Source organism: Ranitomeya imitator, chromosome 7, assembly GCF_032444005.1.
Source record: "Ranitomeya imitator isolate aRanImi1 chromosome 7, aRanImi1.pri, whole genome shotgun sequence".
In the NCBI taxonomy this organism is placed as follows: domain Eukaryota; kingdom Metazoa; phylum Chordata; class Amphibia; order Anura; family Dendrobatidae; genus Ranitomeya; species Ranitomeya imitator.
Window position 1 is genome coordinate 113,704,260 of NC_091288.1, and position 20,910 is coordinate 113,725,169.

The window sequence follows — 20,910 nt, forward strand, 5'->3', positions numbered from 1 at the left end:
GGACCGCCCCTTTAAATCCTGTAGGTTCCTGTCCGGAAGGTGGGCGGATCCCCTCTCTCGTAGGGGTGCTGTCGTGGCTCCGTAAAATCCTATTACCGGTACGTAAAAACCGGTTTATTCTATAAACTACTGGCAACATGTCTCCGAAGTTCCAATCAATAAAATTTGTATTTATTTTCTGAAAATGAGAAATGGTCAAAATTAACAAAAAAATGCATTGCTTGCAGACCTCAAATAATGTAATTTGCATGCATTTAGAAACAACAATACTAATGTTTTAACACAGAACACCATTGAGTACAAAGAACACCAAGAAGGTAGAATAAAAAACAAAAAATCATTTATTGAATCAGAAGTACATACAAAAAATGCTAGCCAAATAATAAGGCATCAAAGAAAAGAGGGGAATAAGTATAAGAGACATGCTGGCACAGCAGTAGGAACAACTGGTACAGATAGTAAAATCGCCAAAGGTGAGAGAAACAAACCCCAATCAGGTGGGTACATATGAAACCATCACAACCATAATAGGTATGGATCAAGGGGCTGTTAGTAAGTACCGTGGACTATGCCCCATGAAGCAAGTCCCCAGAAACCCCACGTATCCCGGAGATTTAGAGCTCACCCATAGTAGCTGGCATGAAGTGTATGTCCTCCCGCTGAGACCCCTTAAGGGTCTTGATGTGGTGGTTCTTCATCCACACCTTGATTGACCTAGCTGTGTGGCATGGCGCATTGTCCTGCTGGAAAAAACAGTCCTCGGAGTTGGGGAACATTGCCTGAGCAGAAGAATCAACTGTTTTTCCTTTATAACCTTGTATGCGGCTTGATTCATACATCCTTAGCAAAGAACAACCTGCCTAATTCCAGCCTTGCTGAAGCATCCCCAGATCATCACCTATCCTCCACCAAATTTCACAGCAAGACACTGTGGCTTCTATGCCTCTCCAGGTCACGGTCTAACCATTAGACAACCAGATGTTGATCTGGGGATGCTTCAGCAAGGCTGGAATTGGGCAGGTTGTTCTTTGCGAAGGACGTATGAATCAAGCCGCACACAAGGTTATCCTGGAAAAACAGTTGATTCCTTCTGCTCAGGCAAAGTTCCACCAACCCTGAGGACTGTTTTTTTCCAGCAGGACAATGCACCATGCCACACAGCTAGGTCAATCAAGGTGTGGCTGAAGGATCACCACATCAAATCCCTGTCATGGCCAGCCCAATCTCCAGACCTGAACCTCCTTGCAGTGTGAAAGACTGGTGGAAAGCATGCCAAGATGCATGAATGCTGTGATTAAAAATCATGGTTATTCCACAAAATATTGATTTCTGAACTGTTCGTGTTAAAACATTAGTATTGTTTCTAACTGATTATGAACTTGTTTTTTTGCATTATTTGAAGTCTGCAAGCAGTGTATTTTTTTGTTATTTTGACCATTTCTCATTTTCAGAAAACAAATACAAAATTTATTGCTTGGAACTTCGGAGACATGTTATCTGTAGTTTATAGAATGAAAGAGCAATTTACATTTTACTCAAAAATATACCTATAAAGAGAAAAATCAGGAAAAACTGAATTTCAGTGGTCTCTTAATTTTTGCCAGAGCTGTATATGCTGCATGATGCAGATTTTGGTTACATAATACTCAATTCTATATAAAGACATTGTATGTTCTAACATAGCCAAGCAATAAATGTCTTACAAAATGGAAAAAGCTCATGTGTGATGTGGTCCAAAACGCTGACGTATGTTTCACCCTTACTTCATCAGGGAGCTTCAACCCTTGCTTCAACCAATTGTTTTTTTTTTTGGTATCCTTTATATAAATTATTTTGAATGATCTTTGAACTGTCTTTCAACATTAATGACCTGTGATGGTTAAGGCCTGCACTTCTTGGTCCACCATTGTTATTCTGTTTGATTGCCACATTTTTTAATACTGGTGTTTTTTTTTTTTTTCTTTTCTTTTCTTCAATAAAATAAAATTTTATAAAAAATAATAAAAATAATAATAATAATAATAATAATTAGTAATCTGTGTTGTTGGAATTTATAGTTCAGGCGTATTTCTGGATATGTTTGGATTTTCATATTTGGGCTCTTTATGTTGTAGTCAACAGATATAAATACCGTATATACTAGAGTATAAGCCGACCCGAGTATAAGCCGACCCCCTAATTTTGCCACAAAAAACTGGGAAAACTTATTGACTCGAGTATAAGCCTAGGGTGGAAATGCAGCATTTACCGGTGAATTTCAAAAATAAAAATAGATCACTATTTCCCCATAGCTCTGCCATATAGTGCTCTGCACCGTTCATTATTTCCCCATAGCTGTGCCATATAGTGCTCTTCACCGTTCATTATTGCCCCATAGCTGTGCCATATAGTGCTCTGCACCGTTCATATTTCCCCATAGCTGTGCCATATAGTGCTCTGCACCGTTCATATTTCCCCATAGCTGCCATATAGTGCTCTGCACCGTTCATATTTCCCCATAGCTCTGCCATATAGTGCTCTGCACCGTTCATATTTCCCCATAGCTGTGCTATATAGTGCTCTGCATCGTTCATTATTGCCCCATAGCTGTGCCATATAGTGCTCTTCACCGTTCATATTTCCCCATAGCTGTGCTATATAGTGCTCTGCACCGTTCATATTTCCCCATAGCTGTGCTATATAGTGCTCTGCACTGTTCATTATTGCCCCATAGCTGTGCCATATAGTGCACTGCGCCGTTCATATTGTCCCATAGCTGTGCCATATAGTGCTCTGCACCGTTCATATTTCCCCATAGCTGCCATATAGTGCTCTGCACCGTTCATAGTTCCCCATAGCTGCCATATAGTGCTCTGCACCGTTCATATTTCCCCATAGCTGTGCTATATAGTGCTCTGCACCGTTCATTATTGCCCCATAGCTGTGCCATATAGTGCTCTTCACCGTTCATATTTCCCCATAGCTCTGCCATATAGTGCTCTGCACCGTTCATATTTCCCCATAGCTGTGCCATATAGTGCTCTGCACCGTTCATTATTGCCCCATAGCTGTGCCATATAGTGCTCTGCGCCGTTCATATTGCCCCATAGCTGTGCCATATAGTGCTCTGCACCGTTCATATTTCCCCATAGCTGCCATATAGTGCTCTGCACCGTTCATATTTCCCCCTAGCTGCCATATAGTGCTCTGCACCGTTCATATTTCCCCATATCTGCCATATAGTGTTCTGCACCGTTCATATTTCCCCATAGCTGTGCCATATAGTGCTCTGCACCGTTCATATTTCCCCATAGCTCTGCCATATAGTGCTCGGCACCGTTCATATTTCCCCCTAGCTGCCATATAGTGCTCTGCACCGTTCATATTTCCCCCTAGCTGCCATATAGTGTTCTGCACCGTTCATATTTCCCCATAGCTGTGCCATATAGTGCTCTGCACCGTTCATATTTCCCCATAGCTCTGCCATATAGTGCTCGGCACCGTTCATATTTCCCCATATCTGTGCCCCATATAGTGCTCTGCACCGTTCATATTTCCCCATATCTGTGCCCCATATAATGCTCTGCACCGTTCATATTCCCCCATATCTGTGCCCCATATAGTGATCTGTGCCCCATATAGTGCTCTGCACCGTTCATATTTCCCCATAGCTGCCATATAGTGCTCTGCAGCGTTCATATTTCCCCATAGCTCTGCCATATAGTGCTCTGCACCGTTCATATTTCCCCATAGCTGTGCTATATAGTGCTCTGCACCGTTCATTATTGCCCCATAGCTGTGCCATATAGTGCTCTTCACCGTTCATATTTCCCCATAGCTCTGCCATATAGTGCTCTGCACCGTTCATATTTCCCCATAGCTGTGCCATATAGTGCTCTGCACCGTTCATTATTGCCCCATAGCTGTGCCATATAGTGCTCTGCGCCGTTCATATTGCCCCATAGCTGTGCCATATAGTGCTCTGCACCGTTCATATTTCCCCATAGCTCTGCCATATAGTGCTCTGCACCGTTCATATTTCCTCATAGCTGCCATATAGTGTTCTGCACTGTTCATATTTCCCCATAGCTGTGCCATATAGTGCTCTGCACCGTTCATATTTCCCCATAGCTGCCATATAGTGCTCTGCACCGTTCATATTTCCCCATAGCTGCCATATAGTGTTCTGCACCGTTCATATTTCCCCATAGCTGTGCCATATAGTGCTCTGCGCCGTTCATATTGCCCCATAGCTGTGCCATATAGTGCTCTGCACGTTCATATTTCCCCATAGCTCTGCCATATAGTGCTCTGCACCGTTCATATTTCCCCATAGCTGCCATATAGTGCTCTGCACTGTTCATATTTCCCCATAGCTGTGCCATATAGTGCTCTGCACCGTTCATATTTCCCCATAGCTCTGCCATATAGTGCTCTGCACTGTTCAAATTTCCCCATAGCTGCCATATAGTGCTCTGCACCGTTCATATTTCCCCATAGCTGCCATATAGTGTTCTGCACCGTTCATATTTCCCCATAGCTGTGCCATATAGTGCTCTGCACCGTTCATATTTCCCCATAGCTCTGCCATATAGTGCTTGGCACCGTTCATATTTCCCCATAGCTGTGCCCCATATAGTGCTCTGCACCGTTCATATTTCCCCATAGCTGTGCTATATAGTGCTCTGCACCGTTCATTATTGCCCCATAGCTGTGCCATATAGTGCTCTTCACCGTTCATATTTCCCCATAGCTCTGCCATATAGTGCTCTTCACCGTTCATATTTCCCCATAGCTGTGCCATATAGTGCTCTGCACCGTTCATATTTCCCCATAGCTCTGCCATATAGTGCTCGGCACCGTTCATATTTCCCCATATCTGTGCCCCATATAATGCTCTGCACCGTTCATATTTCCCCATATCTGTGCCCCATATAGTGATCTGTGCCCCATATAGTGCTCTGCAGCGTTCATATTTCCCCATAGCTCTGCTATATAGTGCTCTGCACCGTTCATATTTCCCCATAGCTCTGCCATATAGTGCTCTGCACCGTTCATATTTCCCCATAGCTGTGCCCCATATAGTGCTCTGCACCGTTCATATTTCCCCATAGCTGTGCCCCATATAGTGCTCTGCACCATTCATATTGCCCCATAGCTGTGCCCCATATAGTGCTCTGCACCGTTCATATTGCCCCATAGCTGTGCCCCATATAGTGCTCTGCACCGTTCATACTGCCCCATAGCTGTGCCCCATATATGCTCTGCACCGTTCATATTTCCCCATAGATGCTCCACATAAATCTGTGCCGCTGCTGCTGCTGCTGCTGCAATAAAAAAAAAAAAAAAAAAAAAAAAAAAAAAAAGCCATACTCTCCTTTCTTGCTTGCAGCTCCCAGCGTCCGGTCCCGGCGTCTCTCCGCACTGACTGATTAGGCAGATGGAGCCGCGCACACTATATGCGTCATCGCGCCCTCTGACCTGCACAGTCAGTGCAGATGGAGCCCGGCGGCTGGAACGGGGACAGGTGAATATTACATACTTACCTGGTCCCGGCGTCCGGCTCCTTCTCCGGACAGCTGTCTTCGGTGCCGCAGCTTCTTCCTCTATCAGCGGTCACCGTTACCGCTGATTAGAGAAATGAATAGGCGGCTCCACCCCTATGGGAGGTGGAGCCGCCTATTCATTTCTCTAATGAGCGGTCCCATGTGACCGCTGAAGAGGGGAAGAACTGCAGCACAGAAGACAGTGTGACAGGCGGGGAGCACCAGGATCGCTGGAAGCAGGTAAGTATGCCTCAGCGCCCTCACCCGCCGACCCTGCTGCCCACCTTGACTCGAGTATAAGCCGAGAGGGGCACTTTCAGCCCAAAAATTTGGGCTCAAAATCTCTGCTTATACTCGAGTATATACGGTAACATGTTTCTTATTTCCACTGATTTTTGCACAACAAACTTGAAGATTGGCTCCATTGAATGTGGATGCTGTCACAGCTGACACAGTTCTGTTGTAAGCAATAGCTTTTCAGCAGAGACTTTTAGCTGCAGATGCCCAGGACACCATGCGCAGGGTTCTGTCTGTCACTACAGCATAGCGGCACTGTAAGGACAATGACTTTACTAATGAACGAAGACAGTAGAGTTAAAGAAGTTTTCAGAAAAGTGGGCAACAAATACTTGCAGTCATGTAAAATAACAAAGCCAGATTATACACTCTTCCACCACTCCATCGCAAGCTCTTGATACTGCTACATCGGTAGGGTCACTGAGCTCAACGATTGACTGCAGCACTGATGAACCCTGCTTATCTGATGTGCTGTGTGGCGCCTCTGAAGGTCCAGTTGCCACAGAGGTACAGCACCTCCACCAGAGGTGTGGTACTCTGCTCTCGGGTAAGGAGAGGGGCCCTACCCAACACCCACACTAGCATCCAGTACTACACCACTCCAGGCCAGGGGATCTGGGTGGACCCTAGTGAGGGAGGGCCCATCTCAGGCTGGAGGGGACCTAGGTAGAGGGTGTGGGTGGAGTGTCACTTGTGAAGAGTTGTCATGGAAACAAGAGGGAGGAGTTAGTGAGTCAGAGAGAGGAGTGAGAGGTAGTGTCTGAGAGAAGGAAAGAAGGGGTCCTAGGGGCCAGGGTAGTGAGGAATCCACCCTGGGCGCCCGAATCCAAGCTGACTGTAGTTGGGTGGTAGGACCAGGTCGCAGTGGGAGAACCGGCTTCCAGACTAGTGGAAGAACTACAAGGCTCAGATAGCAAGCCGGAGGCTGTGGTAGCTGTACGTGCCACAGTCTCACACTTTCGCCGAAAAGGCAACCACTTAGGATCAAGGGGACCAGGAGGATGTCGGCCAACAAGATCCGAGGTTTCTAGCTTGGGACACTGTGTGTGAGGCGCAGTGCAGGAGGGCGAAGCTAGCGCAGTGAGACGGCCAGGGAAGCAACATAAGAAAAGGGGTCTGAGGAAAGTGAACCCCAATTTACCTGAGAGCTGGCTGGACCACAGACCCGGAGGACACAGCACCCGGCTGGGGACTGCATATAAGAACTGTGAGTGTGGAATCTGCACCCTGCTGTGTCCTCTGAATTCTTACTGCATCACCTGTCTTCACTACAACATTCCCCATGATTGACTTTAACTCTTTAACTGCCCTGGGGCCTAGCTCTACCTGTGGAGAGCTGTAACATCTCTGCTATGTCTCCAACTGCCCCTGTGGACCCGAGCCGCAGCGTCGGCCATTTTCCTTACTGCCGAACTCCACGGGTGGCGTCACAAACTAATCCCCTATAAACTTTATCCCCCCTTCATTTCACTTTTATTGGATGCCCAGGGCCCACGGACCAGGTCACTGCTGCCATGACAACCACCGAAGAACAGTCGGACCCGGCCCGACTACCCCACGGCCCTAGTGGTGCTCCAGCTGCAGACAAAACACAGAGATTGGAGCAGCGGCAGAGAGCAAGCTGTGGAGCAAGTGATGTTGAATACCATCTGGCTCTATTTTGCATGTAGCAGTTCTTTGGGGTCCCACTTTCTGACAATGGAAAACCCTTTTAAGCCTTTAAAGAAATATTGTGTACATGTAAGTGATTGCAGGTGATCGTATGCGGGTCTCAGCAGCTGGGCTTCCTCCACAGGAGACAGATGGCGGCTATATGAAATAGTTGTCATCAGTCTCTAATGACTGAGCTTCAATCATAGCTGTTAAATAAATGCTCTTATCAATCTCTGATATAGGCGAATAACTAGAAAGCATGCCAATGCTCATGCTTACCGGCTCCCATCGGTACCCTGTGATTGATGGCGGGGCACCTGTGGGTTACCATGTAACCGGGGGGCCACAGGCTGAGCTTTAAAGGAGAATGGAATTTTCACTATATACTATAAAACTGTTGTATTGCAGTATATAGTATAAGCCATCAGACAATCATAGTTTCAGGTCCCCTAAAGAGACTAAGGCTGGTTTCACATTTGCTTTTTTTTTTTTTTTTTTTTGCGTTTTAGCGCAAAAAAAGCATGCGTTTTTTCCTATACTTAACGTTTTGCCGCTTTTTGACGCATGCGTCATTTCTATGCATGCGTTTTGTTGCAGAAATGCAACATGTAGTAATTTCTAGCGGCTTTTTTTGCCGCAAAAAAACGTATTGATGTCTATGTAAACGCATGCGCTTTTAAGCACATGCGTTTGCATGCGTTTTTAGAAGCATACGTTTTAATAGAAAAACACAAGAATACACACTGATAAGCCACCCCCCAACCCTAACCCTAGTGATCCTAACCCTAGGGATCCTAGGGATCCTAGGGTTAGGGTTAGGGTTAGGATCCCTAGGGTTAGGATCCCTAGGGTTAGGGTTAGGGTCCCTAGGGTTAGGGTCCCTAGGGTTAGGATCCCTAGGGTTAGGATCCCTAGGGTTAGGGTTAGGATCCCTAGGGTTAGGATCCCTAGGGTTAGGGTTAGGATCCTTAGGGTTAGGATCCCTAGGGTTAGGGTTAGGATCCCTAGGGTTACTAGGGATCCTAACCCTAGCTATTTCTGGTTATAGTGGGTTTTCTAGTTGATTTTGATGATTGGCAGCTGTCACACACTTCTCATCATGCGTTTCAAAAACGCAAACGCAGGAAAAAACGCATGTAAACGGGTCAAAACACCGCGTTTGTGTTAAAACATGCAAAAACGCATGCGTCAAAAAAACGTAGTGTTTAAATGCATTTTTTTCACCACATGCGTTTGCGTTTAAAACGCTGCGTTTTAAAACGCTAATGTGAAACTAGCCTAATAAAGTAAAAAAAAAAAAAAAATTTTTTTACAAAATTTTAAAATTTAAAAACTTTAAGTTCAAATCACCCCCTATTTCGAACATTAAAATTAAATAATACACATTTCGTATTGGCACATTCCTAAAAATCCAAACAAACAAAAAAATTAACCCAATCGATAAACAAGAAAAAAAAAATCAGTCTAGAAATGGTAGTTTTTGTTTGGTCACCAATCCTCCCTAAACAATCACTAAAACAGATTAAAAAAAATAGTATTCATAAATATGTCATCTCATCGCACATACAAAAATCCCCACCCTTCTCAATTGATGATAAAATAAAAATATTACAGGCCTCCAAAAATGGCAACACAATCAAAAATAGTTTTTCTTCAGATTTCTGTTTTTTTTTTGTTTGTTTTTGTTTTTCCCTTCAATTAAAATACAAAACTTGTATAGGTTTTTTATTGCTATAATTGTAGTGACCGGGAGAATCTTGATTTAGAGTAACTTTTTTACCACCATTTTCGTAAAATCATAACCCAAAAAAACAATGGTGGAATGGGATTTTATTCCACGATTTTACCACACTTGGATTCTCTTTCCCATTTTACAGTACAATGAATGATACAATGAACTACAACTTGTCCCGTTAAAAACAAGCACTTATTACCTATGTCAAGGGAAAAATTATAAGTGTGGTTGTTCGTGGAACAAGGGGAGGAAAAAACCAAACTGCAAAATTGAAACTTGGCTGTGGAGGGAAGGGGTTAATGCTTATCGTGTGTACTGCAGCATATGACTTCGTGAACGGATTGTGGGTTCAGCGCAGTGAGTGTCGTCATTCCCGGCCCAGTGGTGACTGGCATTTACATGGCTGACACTTGTGTATGACATAATGGGCCATACACAGTGTATACCAGCCGCTGTACATGCTGCGTCTGATTGTGGCCGAGTCCAGTCACCTTTGTTTGTGCTGCAGCAGAAATATATAATATGGTGGATTTCACATGTCTGTTCTTTCATCTCCAGGGAATACAAATCCCAGTTTGAAGATAAAAAGATCTGGTATGAGCACAGGCTTATAGATGATATGGTGGCTCAAGCGTTAAAATCTGAGGGCGGCTTTATCTGGGCTTGTAAGAACTACGATGGAGATGTGCAGTCAGATTCCGTTGCTCAAGGTACCAGAGAAAACCACAACAGAAATGCCATTTTTGGTTGTAAAGGATTGCGGTCACCAATTGGGGCCGCCGTTTATCAAAATAGCCCCAGCCGTGTGATATTACTAAATATAATCCAGTACCAATGTCCCCAGAATGGGTCCAACTTTCTGTCAACGTTAGGCCCAAACTTCCTTCTGGATTTTGGGATCCCACAACCCTCCACAGCTGCTCTCACAATGAAATAAGGAACATTTTCTTGTCCTACCAATAAACTACATTTTCAGCAATAGCTTTTGGAAACATAAGTTGCATAATTGGATGTGTTTTTAAGAAATTTCTTTCCTGTGCTGAGATTGTATAAATGTGCCTCTGCTGTGTCCTGTGCAATGGCTGTGTCCGATCATACCACATCTATCACAGCAGGGGCACATCTATAAGATTATCTCAGCACAGGAACATTTTTTTTTTTTTTAAACGCATCCAATTGTGGAAATTATCTATTGATCTTGTCCTGAACCATTCAGTAACAGCTTAGTACAGTAGGCTGCAGTGCTGGGTTAGAGAAAGATATCACTCTTTCACCGCAGGAGGGTCTGTGGAGGGTTGTGGAAACCTAAACCTGGAAGTTTGGGGCTGTTTTTGCAAGGAAAACAGGGTTTTGGAGGTCAAAAGGCATTCTTCTACTTCTTGTACTGGACTATATTTTTGGAAAATCACCAGTCTGGTGCTGCCCACTGTTTTATTAAATAAAATTCTTGCCAATTTTGTAACTGCGTTACTAACTAAAGCTCCTCTTTCAGTAGGCTGCCATGCCTTTGTAGTTTCTTTTGCTCTTTGTGGTTGTACATCCTTGCAGCAAAAGCTGATTAGAAGGGGACAAGACTGTCTCCTATCATGATGAAGAAGGCAATAAGCTGGTGAAACTTCTCTGCTGTGCCAGGCTTGGCCCCCAACACATGCCTTAAGATGGATGATTGGATTCTAAACTGAGGGGTGAAGTTGCACTTCAGAGTTGGCCACTTTATTTTTACTTTAACAGATGTGTTGAGGACATGATATTGTAGTGTTTTCTAATATATGATTCTTCTCCCGTACTTGATAGTGGAGCTTTCCTCACAGACTGAGCACTTCTGTCCCTACAATGGCTGCTAGCGGAAGAGTATGTGACCAGACCGCTCCACCAGCCTCCTCCAATAGAAAAACACTACACATGTGAAAGCTGTTTCTTTATTGGAGGAATACTGATGGACTGATCGTCACATGCTCCTCCATCAACTTCCATTGTATGGACAAATGTCTGTAAGGAAGGCAGCACCTAAATAAGTGCAGGAGGAGAACCTATAGTGCTTTTATATTGGAGACATGTAAATATTACAGGTTCTCCTCCTTCCTCACTGCTCCGCTCTCACAATGGCTGCTGGTGGAGGCGCTTGTGACCAGACCTGTCTATCGGTCTCTGCTGATGGTTGCACATAGGACAACAGTTTTACTTTTTTTTTTTCTTAATTGGAAGTGGTGATTGGATAGATCCGGTCACCTGCCCCTCCCCAGCAGACATTTTGAGAAGGAGGGGGGTATTGTGCAATCTGTGAGGGAGGCACACCTAAATAAGTTCACGAGAACCTGTAATACCTATAATTTAGTAAGTGCCACAAAATCATGTCCCCTCCACACATGTTCCAATACAGATACAGTAGCTCTGCCCTTTAGGTAACCAGTAATGGTCTGCCTGGGTACCACATTAACATTCTCAAGTTCCTATAAATTAATCTCGCAGTTGATGGGAAAGGGAATTGTGGATAAAAAAGTAAAGACGCCATCCTTATCTCGTGACTTCAGAAATGGCTCAGTATTGTAGAACGATAACCTGGTATAAAAATGCGTACTGATCATGAGTGAAGAACTGAGAGGTGTTGTGTTGGTGCAGGCTATGGATCTCTGGGGATGATGACCAGCGTTCTGATATGTCCGGACGGCAAGACTGTAGAAGCAGAAGCAGCACACGGCACTGTAACCCGCCACTACAGGATGCACCAGAAGGGCCAGGAGACCTCCACCAATCCTATTGGTAAGCAGAGTCCATAATGTGATGTACAAGTGCCTGCTGATAGTGTGTGGTGTGAGGCACAGCACAATATGACCTACACCAATCTGTAGACTACGGCCTTTATTACAGGTTACAAAAGTGTCAACAGTCAGAGCACAAATAAAAACCATAGAACACATGTTAAGATGCCAGAAAAATCTCTGCATGGAGTAGATAACAGGTTCAGTACAAGGGAAGCATGTAATCACAAGAAAGCACCACATCCCACTGAGGTCATGGTTCACACTTTATAAATGCTCTGGTCACTTGTCTGCTTACATCATTAATTCCTGTTGGATGAATCTTCCCCCTATCTGACATGTTCTTGATGTTACATAAAGTAGTATATTTCAATCAAGATTTAATATGTATGTACAGAATTGAGATAGAAAAATATGTAGAATTGAGAGTCCACAGTGGTTGAAACCTTTTAGGGTATGTGCACACGTTGCGGATTCTCTGCGGATCCGCAGCGTTTTTTGCCATGCAGAAACGCTGCAGATCCGCAATTGATTTACAGTACAATGTAAATCAATGAGAAAATAAATGCTGTGCACACTTTGCGGAAAGGCTGCGGTTTAAAAGAAGTAGCATGTCACTACTTTTTTGTGAATCTGCAGCATTTTTGTGCCCATTCCATTATAGAAAATCGCAGGGGTAAAAAACGTGACAAATCCGCAGGTGCATTTTCTGCCAGGAAAGGCAGAATCCGCACCAGAAATTCCTAAGCCTAATCCGCAACGTGTGCACATGGTCTTAATGGCTAACTGAAAAGATGGTAACAAATTGCAAGCTTCAAGATTACTCAGGTCTCTTCATCAGGGAAGACTAATACAAAATCTGAAGATTCACATATTTATGCACAACACAGCACAGAAATAATGTCATAGATAAGACAGGTGACGTGAAGCAGAACTATCATTATGGGAGAGTTGTGACCATAAATATTGGAACAGTTCATAGATAGTGTAAAAGTTTTATTGTCCTCTGATTGGGATCTGGTTCTGTGTTGTGATGCCCCCACATGGTCTGAGGCGCAAATTCCTTAATTGATGTAAAAATACATAAATCCATGCAACACATTCATTCCTGCACTAAGTGTGCAAAGGTTGTCATGAGTCTACACTCCCAGACCCTTCTGTCTCTCTGAGATTTGAAGTTACCTTTTAATACAAGTAATTTAATGTCCATGGAGCTGTGATCAGGGAGACAAAAATGTTTTGCCACAGGTATATCCATTCTTTTTTTCTTTTTATTGTGCGGCGATGAGAATTCATCCTTGTTCTAAGCTTTTGCCCTATCTCCCCTACATACAGACCCCCAGTTGGACATTTAGTACAAATAGTTATGTACACCACATTAGAAGTGACGCAGCTGAAAGTACCTGGTATCTTGTAGTCCTGATGTGAGTTTGGGATCTTTAGCTTGTCCGTGGTCATTATTAATGGACAGGTTTTACATTTTTTCTGGTTGCAAGGAAAGGTTCCTATAGCTGTTGGAGAGGACAGGGAGCTTCTGACAATGATGCTTCTTAGATTTTGGGGCTGCTTAAAACACAGTAGTCAGGGGTCTGGAAATATGGATTGTAAGCGGGCATCTTTTTATAGTAAAGGTTGTAATTTCTGTGCAGCTCCCCTTAGCACTTCCAGATTTAGATTGTAGGTGACCACTAGAGGCACCCGGTTATTTTCTTTTTTAGCTTTGTAATGTAGGAGATGATTCCTTGATATTCTGGTGGCTCTTGAAATTTGGGTTTAATTGTTCTTGGATGGTAGCCCCAATACAAAAGGGTCTTTCTGAGGCGACCAAGATATTTGTTTCTATCCATGGGGTTGGAACATATACGATTGTATCTGATGGCTTGGCTGTAGACAATAGTTTTTTATGTGTTTTGGATGGAAACTGTCCCATTTAAGGTATGTTGGACGGTTGATTGGCTTCTGATACAGGGATGTCTCTATTTCATTGTTCTGTAACATAGTTAGTAAGGCTGAAAAAAGACATTTGTCCATCCAGTTCAGCCTATATTCCATCATAATAAATCCCCAGATCTACGTCCTTCTACAGAACCTAATAATTGTATGATACAATATTGTTCTGCTCCAGGAAGACATCCAGGCCTCTCTTGAACCCCTCGACTGAGTTTGCCATCACCACCTCCTCAGGCAAGCAATTCCAGATTCTCACCGCCCTAACAGTAAACAATCCTCTTCTATGTTGGTGGAAAAACCTTCTCTCCTCCAGACGCAAAGAATGCCCCCTTGTGCCCGTCCCCTTCCTTGGTATAAACAGATCCTCAGCAAGATATTTGTATTGTCCCCTTATATACTTATACATGGTTATTAGATCGCACCTCAGTCGTCTTTTTTCTAGACTAAATAATCCTAATTTCGCTAATCTATCTGGGTATTGTAGTTCTCCCATCCCCTTTATTAATTTTGTTGCCCTCCTTTGTACTCTCTCTCTAGTTCCATTATATCCTTCCTGAGCACCAGTGCCCAAAACTTGACACAGTACTCCATGTGCGGTCTAACTAGGGATTTGTACAGAGGCAGTATAATGCTCTCATCATGTGTATCCAGACCTCTTTTAATGCACCCCATGATCCTGTTTGCCTTGGCAGCTGCTGCCTGGCACTGGCTGCTCCAGGTAAGTTTATCTTTAACTAGGATCCCCAAGTCCTTCTCCCTGTCAGATTTACCCAGTGGTTTCCCGTTCAGTGTGTAATGGTGATATTGATTCCTTCTTCCCATGTGTATAACCTTACATTTATCATTGTTAAACCTCATCTGCCACCTTTCAGCCCAAGTTTCCAACTTATCCAGATCCATCTGTAGCAGAATACTATCTTCTGTAGCTTAATGGTGGTGTGCAAAAACTTAATTTCAGTACAGAAGTAGTGAATCGTTAAGCTACTGAACAATGAAATAGAGACATCTTTGTATGAGATGCCAATCTACTGGCAAACATGATACAAAGATGTATATCTGTCCTGTATCAGGGTTGAGATACAAATATAGAACTTGTCACCCCTTGATATTTATTATATGTGGGATTGTGGTGCCATCTTGTGGTTTCCCACTTTTTAACATTCTTTTAATGTATGATCCTTTGTAATGCTGAAATAAATAAATGTTGTTCAGGTTTTTAGCTACGTATGGTTCTGGTGTACTCTTTATTACAGGCCTCATTCACACCTCAGTGATTATTCAGATTTGGATCCACGTTTTGTCAGTGACCGTTACCATCGGTGTGTCATCAGTGATTTTCTCATGCACAATTAAAATTGCAAGGCTTGTGTTACCCATTGTAATGTTCATGACGGACAACACACTGATGTCCACAAAGAGGTGCTTGGTTAGGATTTACTCAGAATATCTCTTATGCATAGCTCCACCGCTGTCAGCATAGACAAACATAACGTTTCGGGGTCATCAGATGTGTGTATTGGGGTAAATGGTCTCAAAATTAGAAGGGTCCTGGATTTGAGATGGGCTTCCCCATAGCTAAGGCAAACCAGGACCAAGCAGTGGATCGCAACAGACTCGTCTGATGAAGGGTATTTGCACGAAACGTTACATTTTTGCTAGACCGAAGGCGATGTAATCTATGGGTATAATCTATGGGTATAAGAGATTCTGAATAAATCTATGCTTTATGGAGTGCAGAGTCTTCCTTTTTCACTATGAATCTACAGGAACTCAGTGGTTGGCACTAAAGACATTAGCACCCTATACAAAGTCATGCCGTCCATCAAGTGTGCCACCTGCCCTATTGATATTTCACACTGATGCCATCCGTGTGCTGTCTGTGATTATCATAGACACATAGACTTGAAGGGGTGACTTGGGTCAAAATCAGATACATGATTTGTAGAGGACACAATGTATAGAACACCCTTACCCTATAATGGGTATATGAAAAACACGTAAGTGAAGAACGGATTCAGCGGTGGATGCCGCGATGACAGCACCCATATAGGCTGTAACTTTTCTCTCTGGATATCCAATACTATATTGGTAGCAACCTCTGGGCAGGCCATATAGCCACTTGAATCTATACATTGTCCCAGTAAACGTTACTGATGAAGGTCCAGTTGTGGGACCGAAACGTTTTCTGATATGGGATAATAAATCTTTTGTTTCTTCACACCACAAAGTTGAGTGCCGGGTTTTGTATTATTTGCTGATTACGGTTTGGGAACCTACCCGTGCACCTCATACGGTTGTGCACACGTGTTTCTAACTACATAATTTGTAGAGGACACAATGTATAGAACACCCTTACCCTATAATGGGTATATGAAAAACACGTAAGTGAAGAACGGACATCTGACTCAGGCCTTAGTCCACAGCTGCTTTCACAATTGTATGGTTCACTAAGAATTGAATCAACAATTTGCTGATAAATCCGTCACTAGCCTTGACTAAATGACCATGTCCTATGCCGCTCTGGATTGTGGAGATATCTCCTTCTTCAAGGACTATGGGAGCAGTGAGGAACATGGCTGCTGAGGAGTTTGAAAGTCAGTTGTACTCTTAGGCCGGGGTCACACTAGCTTAGAAAACGGACAAGTGCTATGCAAGAAAACATCAGATAGCACTCGGACCAGTGTTAATCTATGGGGCAGCTCACATCACCGTATTTTTTCTCAGGCGTATTCTGCGTGCGAGAGAAATTGCAGCATGCTGCGATTGTACTCGTATATCGCCCGAGTCTCGCCGATGCAAGCCTATGGGTGCGAGAAAAACTATTTCAGCCCATTGAGCAAATAAATTCAATGTAGAAAATCAGTGAGAAATGTAAAGCCATATGCATGTCATACGGATACATGGGTGGGAGAAAATCGCATTGCAAACGCCTTACACACTGATGTCCATATGGAGAACACTTGTGCGACTCTCAGCAGGGAGACTCAGACCGATTTTCCATACGGTAAGTGTGACCCCGGACTTAGAGTCGGCTCTCACCACTGCTGATGGGAACAGTGAAGGTGGCCCACCAAGAACTACTGCTTTCCTACCTGAAGCATTTTCCTTCAACAACCACTAATGGCACGTGTTTGGACTATTTGGCAGCAAGTTTACTAGTAGTAGTAAATTTAGTGGCTGTGTGACAGACCAGCTGGAGTCCCCTTCATTTCTTAGTACAATACACAGTATACTGGTTATAATAAGTTGTTTTTGTCTCTTCTAGCTTCCATCTTTGCCTGGACCCGAGGTCTGGAACATAGAGCTAAGCTGGATAATAACTCTGAGCTGAGAAACTTTGCTGTGGCCTTAGAGGAAGTCTGCGTTGAGACAATAGAAGCTGGTTTCATGACCAAAGATCTTGCTGCTTGTATTAAAGGTCTACCCAAGTAAGTGTCCTGTTCCTTAGGATGTCTTTACCCAGAGGTGGATCTCTTTACTAGGATGCTAACCGATCCGGTTTTCATTTCAGTGTGCAACGATCAGATTTTTTGAATACCTTTGAATTCCTGGACAAACTGGCTGAAAACCTACAGCGGAAACTTTCCGCCCAACCCAAGTTGTAGTTACAACATCTCGAAGGCAAATCTCAGGGTTCCCCCTTGACTGGTAGTTTACAGCATTCAGCAGGACCCTTTTCCAGTGCAAAGCTTCAATCCTTCTCATCAGTCTACACTCTTTTTAGTTTGTGTTTTTAAGGCTTGACTGTAATTCCATTGTGATGTCTTTGGATCTCTGTGTGACATAAGTGTGTGAAGGTTAAACTCAATTATTGTACACAAATGTTAAAATAGCAACACAATATTGTCTATTGACCACAAACCATGGAAAAAGCCCAACTTCCACAGCATTGGGCCTCGGTGCACTTTTTTCATGGAAAAAATGAAATGACTTGAAGGTTTTCACTAGTAACATTTCACTATAGCCTTTCATGTAACAGCTGTCCACAGTTTTTGGGCCAGAAGTGAATCCACCAAGATGTCCTTCCTTTTGTATGTCCTATTATTTTGCAATCCATATCCAGTTTTGGCTCAAATATGTAGGTTTTTCCCCCCAAAAGTGTGAAACTATTCTTAAGGGTAGATTAATTTGATGATTTTCAGTGCAGATAATCCACATTGTAACCAGACCAGCTAAGGGCATGAGATATTACCAATCTCATCTGTATGTTGTGTACACTATCTGTGCATCAGTGACCTGCGCTGTGGATCATAAAACCAGCAGTGTCTCATCTCCATAAGCAGAATTAGTTTCAGATTTCACCTTTTCCATTGCAATAGGTGAACACAGCAGATCCCCCACTACAGGCGGGGATCCCCCACTACAGGCGGGGATCCAAGTAGACATTTGTCTCGCTTTTCCTGAGACGGTCGGTCTAAGTCTGTGTGATACCATAGATTGAGGGAAGTACTACACTGTTGGAAATAAATATACTACTGTCCTCTTTGCAGCTAAAGTTCTTATATTGGAGATTAATGTATGGATAATAAGGACTGAATATCGTGTAATTCAGCCAGAATCCTGGCCGCTATTTGTATATGAGGTCTTACATCCCTAGGAATGTGGGAGGCAATAGATCCAAATGACAGAACCATATAATGTACACTACATGTTGGCTACAGCCCAAATACAGTGATATAATGTCGCATCTTGTGAGGTTTTGGCCCCAGTCAGATGTCAGTGATTTTTCTGGTACACAATATAGAAATATCTGGTTTCTGTCAGTGTTTGGGCAGAATTTCCTCATAAGAAATAAATGACAAAGCTTCTATTATCTACTACAATGTTAAAAAGGAACTGCAGGCAGATGTCATTGTGTGCGGACAGTGATTTAGACATGGAGACTGGTATGGGTAATTTTGTTCTGACTCTATCAGCCAAAAAAACAGACATGTGATCAGCCCCATAGACTATAATGGGTACATGTTCTGTGCATTAAAAATATAGGTAAAACATGTACATGATTGACGGACGTCTGAACAAGGCCTTAATAAACGGACAGTTTGTCTTTCAGTATTGTGTGAGTTGTTTCATAATTATTGGCCAACTTTGGAAATCCATAAAATTGGTAAAGGCTATGAACCAGCAATACACCAAGTGGTACTCCCAAATATGACACACACAAAAATGTAGCCTTTATCTGCCCATACAAAGGTACATGGAGCTGGAAATGGACACATTTGAGCCATTCAGCTGAACATGATTTGGAAATTCCACATGAACAATCACTCCCATCGGCCAACGACGCACTAGTCTAGGATAACAGTGAGATCTGTCAAGTTGGACATTTTTCATCCATTGGAGCCTGAAAAGATAAGTGCATGGCATGGCACGATTAGCAGGATGTGGCCAGTCATTTGCCAGTTTGCACAAATCAACTGTGATCATTTTTTTTTTTTTTTAATTCTCTCTCGAATCTGACCATTTTCCTTGGCATGTTAATGGTTAGATTCATATGAACAATCCCACCGTCTGATTGGCTGTGATCTGGCCAATACTTATCTTATTGGTAGGGTCGGACTTAAACAACATAGTTCGAGCTGTTTATTACACTGCATTTCTCATCTGTCTTTTTTTTTTTTCAGAAAATCATCTGGAATATTTTTAATAAAGTAGGTTCCTAGCACAATGTGGCCTTATTGAAATTGAACTAGAGGTCTATACAGGGGTGGGGGGCACAATGGTGTGTCTACACGGAAGAAAAGGAGATCATAATGTTTGAGAAAAGCATAGGTGAGAGTACCTTATATTCCATGTTATTGTTGGAATGATTGCTTGGCTTAAAAAAAAAAAACCCGCTGATGATAACTTGTATTTTGCATTACAAAAGTACAGAATGCTTGAGTATGTACGTGAAAATAATCCCTAAAAAATATAAGTGGGAAAGGAGAACTGAATTCTAACGGTTTACCCTTTGCTACAACTTTACATGCTTACTTATGGCTGGAGATTTTTTCTTTACATGTTCAGGCCCAGCCTGTTTTCACCTTCATGACCAGGACAGTTTTTTTTTTTTTAAATTCTGACCACTTACTATGAGGTTATAGCTTGGAAACGCTGCAACAGATACCATGCGCGGTTTTGATGCTGCGCTGAGCGCAACAAAATGCAACATGTTGCGTTCGGCGCGTCAAAATGGCTTATGCGGACGCATCAGCATACATTCGCAAGGCCTGCGTACCCAATGTTAAAGATAGGTAAGCAGGCCAACGCAGGACGCAAGGAGTAGTAGGCGGGGTTTCGTGAGGAAGAAGGGAAGAAGTACACTGCCATCCGCAGCCCTCCCATACGCTAGTGACACCAGGCCAACAGAAGAAAATTAACTGTACACCGCAGTGAGCAATTTCTCCTGAGTATGCCTGTAATAAACTCGCACCTCGCCACGCTGCCTGATGCCACTAATATGTCTGACGGACATCCCTTCCATCAACAGTGTGACATTTCTGCATCTCCTGGGGACACGTATGGTCAACTTGGTACAATTTTACACAGACACCTCCTGTTCACACAGGCCCAGGGATGCACGAGGAGTGAGAGGATATAGCCAACGCAGTCCCTGACGTGGCACCACACTCACTCACAACCCTGACAGGCTGAGAGGCCCCTTTCACTAGCACCAGTGAAACAGCATCTCGTCAGCCCATTAGGACTACTAGCAGTTCCTCATTAGATATCAGACTGTTTTGTTAACTGGATTATATCGGGCCAGAAACCAACCCGGTAGCATGGAATGCTAAACTGAGAAACGGACGTGTGGATCAAGATAAAAGAGCAGCCCAAATGATATATTTAATCACCTTAAGGCCACACTAGACAATACACTATATACATGATGATTATACATATGCAATGGTCAGATATGCAGATAGAATAATGGTAGGACAAAAGATATAAGCAGACGGATAATGTCAATAACCGGGCTGATGTTCGACCATGTGTACGCTGGGACGCA

At 43.2% G+C, this 20,910-nt stretch overlaps 1 protein-coding gene across 1 annotated transcript in view; it reads left to right on the forward strand.

Moving 5' to 3' along the window:
• Window positions 1-18,971, forward strand: part of IDH1 (isocitrate dehydrogenase (NADP(+)) 1) — a 63,154-nt gene extending 44,183 nt beyond the window's left edge. The window contains exons 6-9 of the mRNA XM_069733757.1: window positions 9,769-9,920; window positions 11,830-11,970; window positions 17,185-17,347; window positions 17,431-18,971. Of these exons, the coding sequence (XP_069589858.1) occupies window positions 9,769-9,920; window positions 11,830-11,970; window positions 17,185-17,347; window positions 17,431-17,524 (550 nt within the window). The 3' untranslated portion in view covers window positions 17,525-18,971. The remainder of the gene's footprint in view (window positions 1-9,768; window positions 9,921-11,829; window positions 11,971-17,184; window positions 17,348-17,430) is intronic.
• The last annotated feature ends 1,939 nt before the right edge of the window (window positions 18,972-20,910 follow it).